Genomic DNA, 19,035 nt, shown 5'->3' with positions numbered 1-19,035 from the left:
CAGCACACAGCTGTGACACACCACAGCCCACCCCACTGAAAGCGGGTGACGTGTACTCATTGGAGAACATACCCAGACAAACCCAGACAAACATACCCAGACATACCCAGACAAACCTGGAAACTAGGAAAGATTGAGGAACTGTTTCCAGGCCGAGATGGCCTAGTTAGATCATGTTCAGTTCGTACTGCTTCAGGGACTTTGTTGAGGAGACCTATTCAGTTGATATACTGCCTAGAGATCTAGATGAACAGTTGTTCATCGGGGGGGGAGGATGTTGCAACTTTAATGTGTTACAGAGTTAATGTTTAAGTTAATTCATTGAGCTGTATCTAAAGATATTTCTTTACAGTTATTTACATATGTAATTGTATTGGTTTGTATTGAATTACGCTTTTTGACTGCAAGTTCCAGAATGCCTTGCGACAGGAATGAGAGAGATAACGCGCCAGTTATGTGCAGGTGCAAAGTGATTAAGTGATTAAGCTGACTTTCCGCTAGCATCTTACCTGCATTGCTCTGTAGTATCTTAAGTTGTTAAATGTAACGTGAACAAGTATTATTACTAAAAGAAGCTTTCATATCAAACCTGAGTCCCGAGTCATTACTTTGAAGTTAGTTCATCTAAAACCCTCGAAGCATCGTTACCAATCACACCACAAAAGCCGCGGCCCTTGCAGAGCAAGGGGAACAACTACTTCAGGGTCTCAGAGCGAGTTACGTCACCGATGGAAACGCTATTAGCGCGCACAATCGCTAACTAGCTAGCCATTTCACATCGGTTACAATAACAAACATAGAATTCACATGCATAATGATACTAAATAACAATAGGCCCATGACATCAGTCATGGGCTGACAGCCATCAGTGTAAATATGCACAATACTGATGATCAAAAAGCACACTTTGTGCACATCCTTGAATCATCACTTCAATATCATGACAAAAAATATGCTGATCAAAATTATCATCAGCAACGTCATCATCACCATGTTATGACAACCAAGCACAATGATACCAGTCCAGACAGACTAGCCTACTCCTTCCTCTTCCCTGTATTTAAATGAGAAATGCCATTAGGGGTAAAGTAGTGTTTGGTCATGACAGTGGGAAATCCATCCTGTCTGACTGTGCCCACCCTTTACACCATGAGTAAACAATCCCTTAAAGTTACATGCTAAACCACACTACTGACATTTTATCATATTCTTTAGTTCAGCATTTCCAAAACTAGAATCTGGGGACCCCAAGTGGTTGATTATGAGTTGATTATTTTTATCAGCTGTGTAGTCGTGCTAGAGCAAAACCCTAAAAAGTTCACCCCTTGGGGTCCCTAGGACCGAGTTTGGGAAATGCTGCTATCAGTCCTTGGCTGAGTCAGTAGTTAGATCAAACAACTCAGGAAGGGCTTGAAAGATACAGGAGCTTGACTAGTGGGGGGTTGCAGGTCCAAAAGCAGCTGGTCAGTGTTAGAATAGGCCAAGTCGGGGGTCATGGTTCTAGGTTGACTCAGAATGGACAACTCTGTGGGAACAACATGAATACAATAACAATATTGAGTTAAATGTCAAGTGGGCAGCACACACCCCTTTTTACACAGAACAAGACATTTGAAATAGCATGCTAAGCTATTTGATCAATCTTAGAAACAGCAGTCACTCAATAAAAGGAGGTAAGAGGACCACATCCTGGAATCCAAGCCAATAGCACACGGTTGCTGTTCCTGATTTGTTGATTTGCTGTTCCTGACTTGTTAACTCCTTCCCTGTGTGTGTGTGTGTGTGTGAATGGAGGACAGTGTGTGTCAATGTGTGTGAATCGGTGCATGCAGTGTTTCTGCACTTTAATATGACATCATTATGCAGTTTTACATGTTCATAAGCTTGATCAAGTTGTCTCAGGTTTAATTTTAATTGGTCATTTCATACTTAAAAATGTTTCCTTCATAACAATTATCAGATTATCTTGAACCATCATCATAACATGGCCTGTGCATTGTTACACAATTAAACCCTCACGTTATTATTGTCAGGTTAATCCTTTTTTACGGATAAAAGTATTTACAGTGAGTAGAATAACTTTGCGTTTTATTCAACTCTGAAACATTGCCCAGCCCCTCAATCCAATGGTGCAACACTTTACAGAGAGGGATTGAACAGACACAGAATGCATGTATTGACTAGGAAACAAACAGTGGCGGTTGGTGCCGTTTAAGATGGAAGATTATTTTAATTTTTTGCATGGCCTTATTTCTGTTACAGCATATTGGATGACTATCATTCATATTCTATTCACCAAGCTCAATGTAACATCTCTAGTTTTATGCCACTACATGATACAAAAGAAATGTTATTTGTCACGAGCCGAATAGAACAGGTGTAGACCTTACTGTGAAATGCTTACTTACAAACCCTTAACCAACAATGCAGTTCAATAGAGTTTAGACAATATTTACTAAATAAACTAAAGTAATAAATAAAAAGACAACACAACACAACACAATAAAAAACCAAAGGCTGTATACAGTGTACACCGGTGCCTGTGCTGTGCAGTCACTGTGCAGGGGTACAGGTTACTCGAGGTAATTTGAACTTGTAGGTAGGGGTAAAGTGACAATGCATAGATAAAAACAGTGAGTAGCAGCAGTGTAATATCAAACGGGGGGTGTCAATGTAAATAGTTTGGATGGCCATTTGATTAATTGTTCAGCAGTCTCATGGCTTTGGGGTAGAGGCTGTTAAGGAGCCTTTTGGTATCCAATTGTTAGCGCCTAACGGTCGGATGCGGAGCATTTGCCATACCAGGTGATGCAACCGGTTAGGATGCTCTCGATGGTGCAACTGTTGAACTTTAAAAAAAATATATATTTTTAATTTTACCCCCTTTTCTCCCACATTTCATACTTTTATTTAGTAAATAGTTACTATCTTGTCTCATCACTACAACTCCCGTACGGGCTGGGGAGAGACAAAGGTCGAAAGCCATGCGTTCTCCAGAAACACAACCCAACCAAGCCACACTGCTTCTTAACAAGGAGCACATCCAACCCAGAAGCCAGCCGCACCAATGTGTCAGAGGAAACACTGTGCACCTGGCGACCTGGTTAGCGTGTACTCGGCCCGGCCCGCCACAAGAGTTGCTAGTACGCGATGAGACAAGGATATCCCTACCGGCCAAACCCTCCTTAACCCGGACGACGCTAGGCCAATTGTGCATCGCCCCACGGACCTCCCGGTCGCAGCCAGCTGCGACAGAGCCTGGACTCGAACCCAGTCTCTGGTGGCACAGCTAGCACTCCTAACACTGCAATGCAGTGCCTTAGACCACTGCGCCACCTGGGAGGCTGTTGAGCTCTTTGAGGATCTGGGGACCCATGCCAAATCTTTTCAGTCTCCTGAGGGGGCCCTCTTCACGACTGTCCTGGTGTATTTGGACCATGTTAGCTTGTTGGTAATGTGGACAACAAGGAACTTGAAACTCTCAACCCGCTCCACTACAGACCTGGCGATTTGAATGGGCATGTTCGGCCCTCCTTTTTCTGTAGTCCACGATTATCTCCTTGGTCTTGCTCACGTTGAGGGAGAAGTTGTTGTCCTGGTACCACACTCCTAGATCTCTGACCTCCTCCCTATAGGACGTCTCTTCGTGGTCGGTGATCAGGCCTACCACTGTTGTGTCATCAGCAAACTTAATGATGGTGTTGGAGTCGTGCTTGGCCACACAGTCGTGGGTGAACAGGGAGTACAGTAGGGGACTAAGCACACACCCCTGAGGAGCCCCCGTGTTGACGATCAGTGTGGCAGATGTGTTGTTTCCTACTTTTACCACTTGGGGGCAGCCCGTCAGAAAGTCCAGGATCCAGTTGTAGAGGGAGGTGTTTAGTCCCAGGGTCCTTAGCTTAGTGATGAGTTTTGTGGGCACTATGGTGTTGAACGCTGCACTGTAGTCAATGAACAGCGTCTCACATATGTGTTCCTTTTGTCAAGGTGGGAAAGGGCAGTGTGGAGTGCGATTGAGATTACGTCATCTGTGGATCTGTTGGAGTGGAATGCGAATTGGAGTGGGTCTAGGGTTTCCGGGATGATGGTGTTGATGTGAGCCATGACCAGCCTTTCAAAGCACTTCATGGCTACCGACGTCAGTGCTACGGGATGGTAGTCATTGAGGCAGGTTACCTTTGCTTTCTTGGGCACAGGGACTATGGTGGTCTGCTTGAAACACGTAGGTGTTACAGACTCAGTCGGGGAGAGGTTGAAAATGACATTGAAGACACTTACCAGTTGGTCAGCGCATGCTCTCAATACATGTCCTGGTAATGCATCTGGCCATGCGGACCTGTGAATGTTGACCTGTTTAAAGGTCTTGCTCACATCGGCTACGGAGAGCATGATCACACAGTTGTCCGGAACAGCTGGTGCTCTCATGCATGCTTCAGTGTTACTTGCCCCGAAGCAAGCATAAGGCATTTAGCACGTCTGGTAGGCTCACGTCACTGGGCAGCTCGTGGCTGTGTTTCCCTTTGTAGTAATAGTTTGCAAGCCATGCCACATCCGACAAGTGTCAGAGAGGTGTAGTATGATTCAATCTTAGTCCTGTATTGACACTGCCTGTTTGATGGTTCGTCTGAAGGCATAGCAGGATTTCTTATAAGATTATTAGTGTTGACAACAGGCAGTCCTTGGGAAAGTGATTTTTTTGTATGTTCCCAAGTATTCCCACAAATAAAAAAAAACGGACATATGTGATCATGTAGCAATGTAACCAAGGAATGAAATGTATGTTATTTTCAAATACAATCGGTTTTTGGGCTAGGTTGTGGAGAAATTGCAGTGTACAAATTAATAGAATTGGGTGCCGCTTCCCCGACCATTCGCTCCGACAAAAATCAGCTCGCAGGTGAATGTAGCTGTCAACCCCTGGTGTAATGTTAACACACTATTATAAAGCTAAACTTAACAGCAGCCTAAATATTTTTTGAAGTGCACATGTGAACTTGCTATTCCACATGTGAAAGTTTGATTTTCAAATGTTAAAGTGTTTCACATGTGAAACTGGAAATTAGATTTTCCTGTGATTAAAAAAAATGATGTGTTCTCCTCATGTGGAAAGGTGGTGTTAACATGTGAAAATACTGTACGTAAATAACATAATGTAAATATAAAAACTGACCACTTTTCAGCTCAACATGTGAAAATGCTATTTCACCTGTGAAAATGCTATTTCACCTGTGAAAAGGCTATTTCACCTGTGAAAATGGGATTTTAACATGTGAAAATAAAAATGACACTTTCTTGCAAGGGACATTTTTCCTATCGCATATTGTAACATTTAATTCAAAATAAATATTTTCAGAAATGTTAATGGTTATATATTTCATCAAATCTTTATTTAATTAACATTTGAAAAGAAAAGAAATACAGGTTAAAAAAATAAGACATTTGTTACCTTGATCAAGAGGGATTTAGAACAATGTGTAATTATACTGTGCATACTGTGAGTATACAATTCATAAAAATTATAGACCAAAATATTGTATATGACATTTACAAGTACATTTCAAGCTGGAAAAGTATGTTGTATTTCCATTACTGTTCAAGGACATTGTGCTCCCTATCCAGGCAAGTCATCTCATGGCCCTCCTCTCCTTCGTCCTCTGTCTGAGGGGTCTCTTCAGGCTGTGAGCGAAAGTTATGCTTAAGTTCTTTATTTCCTTGCCAGATGCAGATGATAGGATAGATGCAGCTGTTTAAGACTGACAGGGCAGTGGCTGTGGGCAATACGTATTTGAACCATTTGTTGTCTATCCCCATTGCGATTTGCGGCATAGATAGACAGAGGACAGGAGCCCAGCATAGGAAATGGGCAATAGTCACAGGTCGAATAACCAATGACTTCACTTGGTTATTTCCCCTGCTGTTAATGCAGCAACGGCTGACACACGTCACACCCAAAGGGAGCAGCAGCCCGAAAATTAAGCGACAGCTCACCACAGCCATCATTCTCTCCTTACCCTCTTTAGAGATCTGGCGTTTTTCAGTATAATCATAGTTGTCAAGGCAGAGGTGTCCATCGGCAGTATACTGAACCTCCCTGGACAGTAAAGAGGGGGCGCTTAGTATGGCCCCAGTGAACCAGGACAGCAGAACCATGCTGCTGGACATGTGATGTTCAAAACATCTGGGGACACACCAGCGCACATTCCAGAAAGTGATCATCAGTGAGGCAGAGAACATGTTCATAAACATCACGAAGGACCCCAACTTGCAGACAACCTTCCCAAATGTCCAGGAGAAGTAGTTCCAGGCTGTGATCAAGTAAAGTGGAGTGAAGAGGCAGAAGATGAGGTGGGTGGCAGCCAAGCCAATGATCAACATCCGTCGACTCAGTTTCTTCTTGGACCTGTATTTCCAGACAATCATGAAGATGACGGCAGCGTTGAGCAGTAGACCCAGTAGAAGGTTGGCTGCGTAGACCGACACATACATTAATCTCAAGCCAGTCCTCATCTGATACATCTCATAGATGACTGGGGACTGAGATGGTATCACCACTGAATCATTGTAGTCATCATAGTCAGATGAGTTGATTGGGGAAACCATGATTTCAGTTGTTTTTTACCCTAAGAAAAAAGGAATGCAATGATTCTGTCAGAACAGGTCCTGTATTCAATGACTACATTTACATCAGTGGAAGCTCCTCATAGGAGGAAGAGTAGGACCATCCTCCTCAGTGAATTTCATAAAAAATATACATTTTTAAACATTTAAAAAGTTCTAATTTTTAGATAAAACTATACTAAATATAATCACGTCACCAAATAATAGATTAAAACACACAATTTTGCAAAGGTCTATAGTAGCCTCAACAGCACTCTGTAGGGTAGCACCATGGTGTAGTTGGAGGACAGCTAGCTTCCGTCCTCTGGGTACGTTGACTTCAATACAAAACCTAGGAGGCTCATGGTTCTCACCCCCTTCCATAGACTTACACAGTAATTATGACAACTTCCAGAGGATGTCCTCCAACCTATCAGAGCTCTTGCAGCATGAACTGACATGTTGTCCACCCAATCAAATGATCAGAGAATTCCTCTAGTACTGAAAGCATGGGGTACAGCTAGCTAGCACTGCATAAAATGTGCTGAGTAGTTGATTCAAAGAGAGAGAAAGACAATAGTTTAACAGTTTTTTTCACTTACTATGTTAGGCAGCTGGCTATGACTACACAACACAACATTGGAACTCTTCCAAGTCAAGGTAAGCTTTTGATTTGACTAATTTATTGCCACCGGGCCTATTGATGTAACTGCCTACTGACTGTATACTGTAATGTTAATGCATGATTGTAGCGGGTTTACTAACGCATTAGTTCTATTAGCTATGCTCACTGACGCTAAATTAGCTAATATGGTGGCAACGATGTAGGCTGTGTGTAGCGGTTTGGCTTGGAAAGGTTTTTTCACCTGGTCACATACAGCTGATGTGTTATGCATTGAAGTCCACAAGCAAATTGTGATAATTTATCATTTATAATGATGCTCTATAACCCGCTACCATATTACGTAAGATTGAATTGTTTGAACAACAGCTGATTTGTCTTTGTGTGTGTGTGTGTGTGTGTGTGTGTGTGTGTGTGTGTGTGTGTGTGTGTGTGTGTGTGTGTGTGTGACAAGAACTGAGCAACATGGTGTGACTTGCATGTTGAAAAGCGGTGTACTGTTTGCTACATTTGCCTTGCCTGTCTGTGTGTGTGACAATATTGAGCACATGGTGTGACTTGCTGCATGTTACAAAGTTGTGGTTAATCAGGTATAGGGAGGGGTGGTCATCACGAGGTTTAACTGAGATGGAAAAATACTGAACACCACAATAGCAGGAACTGAGCAACTGTTATAACTAGGGTGTGGTACCAGAACAGTAAGAATCTATACATCGACAGAGGGTGGACTCCAAGAAGCGGCAATAGGCTGGGACTAGCCTGAGCGACCTGCGATAGGCTGAGCAAGTCTAAACCACAGTCAGCCTATACTATGATAGGCCAACAGACGGGTTGGAACTACAGTGGGGAAAACAAGTATTTGATACACTGCCGATTTTGCAGGTTTTCCTACTTACAAAGCATGTAGAGGTCTGTAATTTTTATCACATGTATACTTCAACTGTGAGACGGAATCTAAAACAAAAATCCTGAAAATCACACTATGATTTTTAAGTAATTAATTTGCAATTTATTGCATGACATAAGTATTTGATCACCTACCAACCAGTAAGAATTCCAGCTCTCACAGACCTGTTAGTTTTTCTTTAAATAAAATCAAATCAAATGTATTTGTATAGCCCTTGGTACATCAGCTGATATCTCAAAGTGCTGTACAGAAACCCAGCCTAAAACCCCAAACAGCAAGCAATGCAGGTGTAGATGCACGGTGGCTAGTAAAATTCCCTAGAAAGGCCAAAACATAGGAAGAAACCTAGAGAGGAACCAGGCTATGTGGGGTGGCCAGTCCTCTTCTGGCTGTGCCGGGTGGAGATTATAACAGAACATGGCCAAGATGTTCAAATGTTCATAAATGACCAGCATGGTCAAATAATAATAATCACAGGCAAAACAGTTGAAACTGGAGCAGCAGCATGGCCAGGTGGACTGGGGACAGCAAGGAGTCATCATGCCCGGTAGTCCTGAGGCATGGTCCTAGGGCTCAGGTCCTCCGAGAGAGAGAAAGAAAGAGAGAATTAGAGAGAGCATACTTAAATTCACACAGGACACCGGATAGGACAGGAGAAGTACTCCAGATATAACAAACTGACCCTAGCCCCCCAAACACATAAACTACTGCAGCATAAATACTGGAGGCTGAGACAGGAGGGGTCAGGAGACACTGTGGCCCCATCCGATGACACCCCCGGACAGGGCCAAACAGGCAGGATATAACCCCACCCACTTTGCCAAAGCACAGCCCCCACACCACTAGAGGGATATCTTCAACCACCAACTTACCATCCTGAGACAAGGCCGAGTATAGCCCACAAAGATCTCCGCCACGGCACAACCCAAGGGGGGGTGCCAACCCAGACACGAAGATCACATCAGTGACTCAACTCACTCAAATGACGCACCCCTCCTAGGGACGGTATGAAAGAGCCCTAGTAAGCCAGTGACTCAGCCCCTGTAATAGGGTTAGAGGCAGAGAATCCCAGTGGAAAGAGGGGAACCGGCCAGGCAGAGACAGCAAGGGCAGTTCGTTGCTCCAGTGCCTTTCCGTTCACCTTCACACTCCTGGGCCAGACTACACTCAATCATATGACCCACTGAAGAGATGAGTCTTCAGTAAAGACTTAAAGGTTTAAGAAGCCCTCCTGTTCTCCACTCATTACCTTTATTAACTGCACCTGTTTGAACTCGTTATCTGTATGAAAGACACCTGTCCACACACTCAATCAAACAGACTCCAACCTCTCCACAATGGCCAAGACCAGACAGCTGTGTAAGGACATCAGGGATAAAATTGTAGACCTGCACAGGACTGGGATGGGCTACAGGACAATAGACAAGCAGCTTGGTGAGAAGGCAACAACTGTTGGCGCAATTATTAGAAAATGGATGAAGTTCAAGATGACGGTCAATCACGCTCGGTCTGGGGCTCCATGCAAGGTCTCACCTCGTGAGGCATCAATGATCATTAGGAAGGTGAGAGATCAGCATAGAACTACACGACAGGACCTGGTCAATGACCTGAAGAGAGCTGGGACCACAGTCTCAAAGAAAACCATTAGTAACACAGTACGCTGTCATGGATTAAAATCCTGCAGCAAACGCAAGGTCCCCCTGCTCAAGCCAGCGCATGTCTAAACTCCACTCGCCGTGTTTGGAGGAAGAATAAGGATGAGTACAAACCCAAGAACACCATCCCAACCGTGAAGCATGGAGGTGGAAACATCATTATTTGGGGATGCTTTTCTGCAAAGGGGACAGGACGACTGCACCGTATTGAGGGAAGGATGGATGGGGCCATATATCGCGAGATCTTGGCCAACAACCTCGCTCCCTCAGTAAGAGCATTGAAGATGGGTCGTGGCTGGGTCTTGCAACGACCCGAAACACACAGCCAGGGCAACTAAGGAGTGGCTCCGTAAGAAGCCTCTCAAGGTCCTGGAGTGACCTAGCCAGTCTCCAGACCTGAACCCAATAGAAAATCTTTGGAGGGAGCTGCAAGTCCGTATTGCCCAGCGACAGCGCCGAAACCTGAAGATTCTGTATGTAGGAATGGGCCAAAATCCCTGCTGCAGTGTGTGCAAACTTGGTCAAGAACTACAGGAAATGTATGATCTCTGTAATTGCAAACAAAGGTTTCTGTACCAAATATTAAGTTCTGCTTTTCTGATGTATCAAATATTATGTCATGCAATAAAATGCAAATTAATTACTTAAAAATCATACAATGTGATTTTCTGGATTTTTGTTTTAGATTCCATCTCTCACAGTTGAAGTGTACCTATGATAACAATTACAGACCTCTACATGCTTTGTAAGTAGGAAAACCTGCAAAATCTGCAGTGTATCAAATACTTGTTCTCCCCACTGTATGTCTACCACAGTATAACGACAGCTGTTTACTTACATCCTGTCAGTTCTCTGTTCTACCCTGCGTGGTGTTATAGTGAAACCGTATATACGAAAAATTGCATTTGCCATTTATTGCTTGAATTTTATTCTTCCTGATACCGGATTCGAAAGACGCAGCCTCTAACAGAGGGGAAAGGAGAGAGGAGGAGAGCGCATAGATGCGAGAATGAATACAAAGTGCTGTGTTTAACGCAGGATCAGGGGTGTATTCATTCCGCCTATTCTGTTGAAAAACATTTCTTAAATGAAAGCAAACGGAAACAAAACGGGGATAAACATGAATTTGTCCTATAGAAACTCTTTTGCAACTGTTGGACTATTGATTACATCCTATATCAGCTAGATGCACCTACATTGTAAACTTTCATTCATATTCTAGGTTGTAGCAACCTCATGGTGGATATAGGGAATATTCGAGTATCATGTAGTAGACTAAACCTATTGCTGTTACATTGAACTGGGAATATGAATGACAGTCATCCAATATGCTGTAATCCCTCGTCTTAAACGGCACTAATTGCCGTTGTAAAAGTTTAAAAAGTACATTTAAAAAAGTAAGAGTACATAAATGCTCCTTCATCCCAGTTGATCAGTAAATAATGTTTATGTTGCTAGATCTAAAATTTAAAAAACTTCCATCATTCCCTGTAGGTATACTACAAATTGTCCATGTTATACTTGACCACTACTGGATATATTCAAGGCAACACAAAAATCAACACAAAGAACAACATGCTAAGTTTTAGTGAATGGTATGCTAATTGTAAAGCCAATCCATCAAACAAGTTGTTTGTAGCCTGAGAGTGGCAATAGCAATGGTCCTAAAGTCTGGAAGTTAACAGCTTCCAGTTCAGAAGTGTTGCTGATACCGTATGGTCTAAGAAAAGAGTTCAAAGGAACACAAGACAAACATGCTGTTGGTGTAAAGATTTCCACCGAAGTTATTAACCTTACCGTAGGGAACAGATTTAGAATATTCTGTAGAGAAAAAGTGCAGCTTCCCAAACAGTATTCAAGCGATGTTAATCACCGATCCCCTTAAAAAAAAAAAAAACTCTACAATAAATTCTTTAGGAAATGAACATCCTGTATTCCAGGACAGCCCAGCCCCAGTCATGCAGAACAGGATACATCAGTAAGCCATTTCACTAAGAGAGTCCCTTTTACGCCCCTTTAATATTTTAAATAGAAATTGTGAACCAATATTGAAGCCTGTTATATTAAATGAAGTGCCTTTTAATATAGACCACATGGATAATTCAATAAATCAAATGTTTTATATGAATAAAGACTTGTCAAAATGCTGAATTTGAGCACTTTACCATGTCCCTTCGTGCTTCTAGGAAGATTTTTTCCCTACTTAATGAACATTTCTCCAAGTTTTCACCATCATTGTAAAGCCCTAGTTATTTTGTTGTTTTGACAAATTCATTTTTGAAGATTATTCATTTCATGTGATTAATGATTCATTTGTCTGTCCCTCATTTTAAGAACCCTGGTAGATGAACTTCACTCTTTTTTTTACTAGAAATACAGATTTAGAAATATTTTTTTTCAAAAGAAACATTGAACATCTATAGTCAAATCATAGTGTAAAAGCAGGTGAGCTGGTTGTACTTTATTTTACAATTATCTGGTGTTTTTGGGTGGAAAACTGAGCAGGTCGAGCGTAAAACGTAACAAAATGTGTGGATATTGCATTCAATTATCATTCCCTGTTGCACACAATACACTTCAATTCCCCATGTCACAAGGGGATGGTCAACCCTGTTATGGTCAACCCTGTTACTTTATTTGGCACTTAGTCTTTTTTCCTCGAGTTGGGATAACATGGTTTTTATTAAGTTGAACATGTGCTCTACATGGCAGAATGTAATTATAATTTTTCTTTATTCACTAAGTTACACTACCCAAAAGGGACTCGTTTTGTAAAACGAACTTATTACCCATCCGCTCAAACTGGTACACTTATTAGGTACTTACTATAGTCCTTTTGTTTGATTTAACCTCTTGAGATGTGAAAACTTGTACTTTATGACAATGTAAAAAAAAGAAGTGAAATCATATACAGTGGGGCAAAAAAGTATTTAGTCAGCCACCAATTGTGCAAGTTCTCCCACTTAAAACGATGAGAGAGGCCTGTAATGTTCATCATAGGTACACTTCAACTATGACAGACAAAATGAGGGGTAAAAAAAATGCAGAAAGTCACATTGTAGTATTTTTTATGAATTTAGTTGCAAATTATGGTGGAAAATAAGTATTTGGTCACCTACGAACAAGCAATATTTCTGGCTCTCACAGACCTGTAACTTCTTCTTTAAGAGGCTCCGCTGTCCTCCACTCGTTACCTGTATTAATGGCACCTGTTTGAACTTGTTATCAGTATAAAAGACACCTGTCCACAACCTCAAACAGTCACACTCCAAACTCCACTATGGCCAAGACCAAAGAGCTGTCAAAGGACACCAGAAACAAAATTGTAGACCTGCACCAGGCTGGGAAGACTGAATCTGTAATAGGTAAGCAGCTTGGTTTGAATAAATCAACTGTGGGAGCAATTATTAGGAAATGAAAGACATACAAGACCACTGATAATCTCCCTCGATCTGGGGCTCCACGCAAGATCTCCGTGCTTCTACACCTGCATTGCTTGCTGTTTGGGGTTTGAGGCTGGGTTTCTGTACAGCACTTTGAGATATCAGCTGATGTACGAAGGGCTATATAAATACATTTGATTTGATCTCACCCCGTGGGGTCAAAATGATCACAAGAACGGTGAGCAGAAATCCCGGAACCACACGGGGGGACCTAGTGAATGACCTGCAGAGAGCTGGGACCAAAGTAACAAAGCCTACCATCAGTAACACACTACGCCGCCAGGGACTCAAATCCTGCAGTGCCAGACGTGTCCCCCTGCTTAAGCCAGTACATGTCCAGGCCCGTCTGAAGTTTGCTAGAGAGCATTTGGATGATCCAGAAGAAGATTGGGATATGGTCAGATGAAACCAAAATATAACTTTTTGGTAAAAACTCAACTCGTGTTTGGAGGACAAAGAATGCTGAGTTGCATCCTACCATACCTACTGTGAAGCATGGGGGTGGAAACATCATGCTTTGGGGCTGTTTTTCTGCAAAGGGACCAGGACGACTGATCCGTGTAAAGGAAAGATGAATGGGGCCATGTATCGTGAGATTTTGAGTGAAAACCTCCTTCCATCAGCAAGGGCATTGAAGAGGCTGGGTCTTTCAGCATGACAATGATCCCAAACACACCGCCCGGGCAAAGAAGGAGTGGCTTCGTAAGAAGCATTTCAAGGTCCTGGAGTGGCCTAGCCAGTCTCCAGATCTCAACCCCATAGAAAATCTTTGGAGGGAGTTGAAAGTCTGTGTTGCCCAGCAACAGCCCCAAAACATCACTGCTCTAGAGGAGATCTGCATGGAGGAATGGGCAAAAATACCAGCAACAGTGTGTGAAAACATTGTGAAGACTTACAGAAAACGTTTGACCTCTGTCATTGCCAACAAAGGGTATATAACAATATATTGAGATAAACTTTTCTTATTGACCAAACACTTATTTTCCACCATAATTTGCAAATAAAATCGTTAAAAATCCTACAATGTTATTTTCTGGATTTTTTTTCTTCTCATTTTGTCTGTCATAGTTGAAGTGTACCTATGATGAAAATTACAGGCCTCTTGTCACACCCTGACCATAGTTTGCTTTGTTTCTATGTTTTGGTTGGTCAGGGTGTGATCTGAGTGGGCATGTTGGATGTCTTGTTTGTCTATTTCTATGTCTGGCCTGATATGGTTCTCAATCAGAGGCAGGTGTTAGTCATTGTCTATGATTGGGAACCATATTTAGGTTGCCTGGGTTTCACTGTGTGTTTGTGGGTGATTGTTCCTGTCTCTGTGTTTTGCACCAGATAGGGCTGTTTTTGGTTTTCCACGTTTATTGTTTTTGTTAGTTTATTCATGTCTAGTGTCTTTATTAAAAAACATGAATAACCACCACGCTGCGTTTTGGTCCGCCTCTCCTTCACCTAAAGAAAACCGTTACACCTCTCATCATTTTAAGTGGGAGAACTTGCACAATTGGTGGCTGACTAAATACTTTTTTGCCCCACTGTATATATGTATTTTTTTAAGATACACTTCTCAAAAGGCACCGAATTGTTGGAACCCAAGTAGTAAAGAACCCAGCAGGCCCTAGTGTGGAGACTGCAGGACTTTTAATGATTAACAACATTTAATAATGTTGGTCATAGTCTATAAAAAAAAAGTTAATCAACTGTGTACTGTAAGATAGACTGAGCACAACATGCAGTGGCTAGTTTAATTTAATTAATAATTTGGTGGGCTGAGCAGCAGACCCCCAAAATAGGGATCTACAGTATTTACATTGTGTGAATGATCTCATCCTAAAACCCTTTATTAAGACAGAGCAGCACTTTGTGCTATGGGAACAAAATGCATGAACTTGCCTCGAGTTGTGACATGTTTTAACAGACAGGTCTCTAGTGTTCACCATGTCCCATCAAAAAATAATCTCACTAAGACTGCATTCTTTTGGAGTTCTGGATGGTACATATTCACAATTACCCATTTATCTGGTTTTTATGCAAAACATTCCTTTATTATATGCAGTATTTATATTGATATAAAGATAGCTACTGTTCTTCATATTACTGAAGGTCTGCAGATCCTGGGAACATAGTGAAAACAAAGACTTTGATTTTTATTTATTATTTCACCTTTATGTAACCAGGTAGGCTAGTTGAGAAAAGTTCTAATTTGCAACTGCGACCTGGCCAAGATAAAGCGTAGCAATTTGACACAGAGTTACACATGGAATAAACAAAACAGTCAATAATATAGTAGAACAAAAGAAAACAAAAAGTATATATACAGTGAGTGTAAATGAGGTAAGTTAAGGAAATAAATAGACCATGGTGGCGAAGTAATTACAATATAGCAATTAAACACTGGAATAGTAGATCGTCAGAAAATGAATGTGCAGGTAGAGATACTGGGGTGCAAAGGAGCTAAATAAATAAATATCAGTATGGGGATGAGGTAGGTAGATAGATGGGCTGTTTACAGATAGGCTAAGTGCAGGTGCTGTGATCTGTAAACTGCTCTGACAGCTGGTGCTTAAAGCTAGTGAGTGAGATGTGAGTCTCCAGCTTCAGAGATTTTTGCAATACGTTCCAGTCATGGGCAGCAGAGAACTGGAAGGAAAGACGACCAAAGGAAGAATTGTCTTTGGGGGTGACCAGTGAGGTATACCTGCTGGAGCGCGTGCTACGAGTGGGTGCTGCTATGGTGACCAGTGAACTGAGATAAGGCGGGGCTTTACCTAGCAGACTTGTAGATAACCTGTAGCCAGTGGGTTTGGCGACGAGTATAAGATGTTGATATCTGCCAATGCTTGAGGGAGATTTCATGCATTGTGTGACCTGCAGAGTCAAGAGGGTGGGCAGATGTCCGGCTCCCCAATAACCTCCCTAGCAACATCAGGGCACAGGTCACACAGGTTTGAGAGGCAGGTTCAGGTGGGCCATGAGGCCCCCATGTCCAGGGCCGGGGGAGGAGAGCAGGCCCAGCGGTGGCAGCTCCCCAACTGAGGCCCGGCCGTGCCTCAGCAGAGGAGAGCATGCACGGTGGAGATTCCCCAACTGAGGCTGTCAAGTCCCCAGTGCAGGAACCAGAGGAAAGTACCCTGTGTGGTCTCTGTTGGCCACCATACTGTAGTGGTGTCAGCAAAGTCACAAATCCAATGAGACAAAGGACCATGAGAGAAAGCAACCTGGCTCTAGTAGATCAAGTGGATGGGCAAATGTCCAGCACCGTAGTGACCTCCCTAGCAACCTATCAGGTCACAGGTCACACAGGTCAGGGAGAGTTTTGAGAGGCAGTTATGGTAGACTCTTAGGCTCCAATCATAGGGGATGAGGAGTAGAGTGTGCAGCTCAGGGTTGTGAGGTAGTGTTAATTAAGTCACCGGAAGGGAATTTGTAACACTGTTATTAGGGAAACAGTTTCACGTCATAACTGGGATATTACAGGAATAGATTCGACCAAGCGTACCGTGTGTGTGTGTGTGGCTGCCCATATGTCAAAGCCGTATCTGGAATTGATTTAATACCAGCCTAAGAATGTTACCCAACTGGAATATTAGTAAAATATTTTTTTTTAAACTCACATCCTTTTCCATCGATACTAGTTTGTTAACAGATATTTAATGGTTGGGGGAACAGTCTCTACAGCACAGGTAAATCATTGACCTAAACCTGGGACAGCATCTGTGTACTACACCCACAATAATATCTGATCTATATGTGTATATGACCAATAAAATTTGATTTGGAGTCTGTAAACAGGGGTACAAAGTGAGGATGGCTGAGGGGGTGTCCGGAGAAATGCCCCCCGTTAAATTGGAGAATTTTTCCAAACTGAAAACAGCCTTTTCCTGCAATCCAAAGCCACAATCTTTATGCTTAATTATTTGTAAAAAAAAAACAAGTTTATTTTTCTGCATGTCTAAGCATACTTGAGCTGTTTTTATCCTCCTGACTGGTGGTTCTTTTAAAGAAACAATGCTTTTCTGCATCTCTGCTAAAAGTGTGTCATATTCAGTATACTTAGTTTATGCTTGCTTTTCTAAAGTCTACCAACCTTGCCAGCAGGAATGCCAGCTAAGATAGACAAGCTAGCTACTCTAAAGTGACAGCCTGAAATGGCTTCTTGGTAGCTAGTTATGAGGTTGGGTACCTTTATGAAGCCAACTTCATAAAATTGCTAAGCAGCTAGTAGTATTACAGAAAAGAATACGACAAATCAGAGGGCACGTGCCCCTTATGTGCATGACATTAACTATTTCACTGCAGCAGTGCCCATTGCATGTCACAGCCTATCTGACCCACTTCAGCAAAGTCACTTTTAACTTTAGAGAACATGGAGACCTGCTCGTGTGTTACACACACACACACATACACACACACACACACCTCTTGGAGGGAATGCAACACCCTGCTACACTCAACTCCCTGTGGAGTGAAAGAGGTATGGGATTGTAGGTGCGGGTAAGGTATGACAGAGGCAGAGAAGTTTACAATTAACAGAGAATTATTTCCTTCACATAGTAAGGTGGGGGAAAAGGAGCTGGACAGAATGAAAGCAAAGAAAGTTAAAGTACCCCCTCTCCTCTACCTTAACTACTTACCCGTTCTTTGCGCGCTAACCAAAATACAGGGGATGGTCCACCCAGGTCTTACATAGTGTGCATAGACTGAGTACATACTACGGGTATATGTCTGCCCACAGGTCTCTTGCGTAAGCACTCCAAAGGTCCCTTCCTCTTCCCCCCTGGGAAAAAAAACAGAATTACTAACGCAATGCGAACAATTTCAATAATCAAAAACAGTCCTTTTGAAATACACATACGTCTGCAGGACCGTCTACTAAATACTTTACAACAATTATACAGACCAACAACAAAACACAGGACATACCAAGAAGCTCTCTTGCATAACAAAGGAACACTGTATTTTAAAGCTGCAGAAGGAGTCGGTAACAGCTGTATCCCCTGACAAGAGGGCAGGGTCAGAGCTCCAATTGTCAGAGCTCCAATTTTCGATGGGGCCGACCATTCAGCTGCTTTGGACTTCAGGAAGCCATTTCCTGAAATACACACATAAATACATAAAAACCCACAACAACACAGAAACTGGGGAGCGTAACCTCATGTACCCTGCAGATTAGATTTCCCAATGAAGGTCTAGCTATGAATAATTAACCAGTACACACAACAATGGCTTGGTTTCAGGCAGTCTCACCATGGGAAAACTTGAGGGGGATTCAGGCTCGACTTCCTGGTTGGTTTTGAACGGCCTGTTCTTTAGGAGGCTGTCTGGGAAACATGCCAGACAGTAAGAGGGTTTGCCATATTTCATATCAATGTTCACTGCGTTTCCTCAGCCAAACATGGTCTCACATGGTTCTGTTTTGGGTCTTGGAATCCTGGAGGGTTGGGGCAGTGTTGTTACACGTAGTGTAGTTCAGGTGTAATCCAGAGACTCCCTTTCTAAATCAGTCTCAAGTGAAGAAACATTTGTGATATCTATTAAAGGTCCTGTAGCCTACCTACCACTACAGGAATGACTGTTAGATTACAACACATTTCTACCCATTTACAGAAATGTTAATGAACTTCAATTGAAGCGTGGTTCATTCTGCGTTGTGTAATTTAATGAGGACACTTCCACAACTGGAGGTCTGCTTGTTATTTGCCCTGCGCACTTAGAGACATCGCACGATATGTTAGCGCATGGGCGGTCACAGCTCTCAGGCACCTCGCTAGCTGAAGGTCAGGCAAGAGAGAACCAAAAATAAATAACAGGTGC

The 19,035-nt window shown here is 42.5% G+C and overlaps 1 protein-coding gene across 3 annotated transcripts; it reads right to left on the bottom strand.

Moving 5' to 3' along the window:
* Nucleotides 1-5,358: 5,358 nt before the first annotated feature.
* Nucleotides 5,359-18,555, bottom strand: LOC109895962 (chemokine-like receptor 1). Of its 3 annotated transcripts, XM_031829988.1 has the most exons (5): nucleotides 18,469-18,555; nucleotides 18,145-18,313; nucleotides 17,856-17,998; nucleotides 8,602-8,706; nucleotides 5,359-6,620 (listed from the first exon to the last, which is right to left on the bottom strand). In XM_031829988.1, exon 5 carries the CDS (start codon nucleotides 6,598-6,600, stop codon nucleotides 5,587-5,589), a length of 1,014 nt encoding a protein of 337 aa, XP_031685848.1. In that variant the 5' UTR covers nucleotides 6,601-6,620; nucleotides 8,602-8,706; nucleotides 17,856-17,998; nucleotides 18,145-18,313; nucleotides 18,469-18,555; the 3' UTR covers nucleotides 5,359-5,586. The 3 variants fall into 3 exon arrangements, with proteins under 3 accessions (XP_031685848.1, XP_031685847.1, XP_020344161.2); XM_031829987.1 differs by lacking the exon at nucleotides 8,602-8,706; XM_020488572.2 differs by lacking the exons at nucleotides 8,602-8,706; nucleotides 17,856-17,998; nucleotides 18,145-18,313; nucleotides 18,469-18,555 and adding an exon at nucleotides 11,579-11,661.
* Nucleotides 18,556-19,035: the final 480 nt, after the last annotated feature.

The sequence above is a fragment of the Oncorhynchus kisutch genome, linkage group LG8, assembly GCF_002021735.2.
Source record: "Oncorhynchus kisutch isolate 150728-3 linkage group LG8, Okis_V2, whole genome shotgun sequence".
In the NCBI taxonomy this organism is placed as follows: Eukaryota; Metazoa; Chordata; class Actinopteri; order Salmoniformes; family Salmonidae; genus Oncorhynchus; species Oncorhynchus kisutch.
The sequence above is the reverse complement of the archived record's forward strand: the minus strand, read 5'-3'. Positions and strand labels throughout refer to the sequence as shown.

Excerpts from the sequence above, each read along its gene's own strand:
- LOC109895962 (XM_031829988.1), bottom strand. The coding sequence starts at position 6,600 with ATGGTTTCCCCAATCAACTCATCTGACTATGATGACTACAATGATTCA.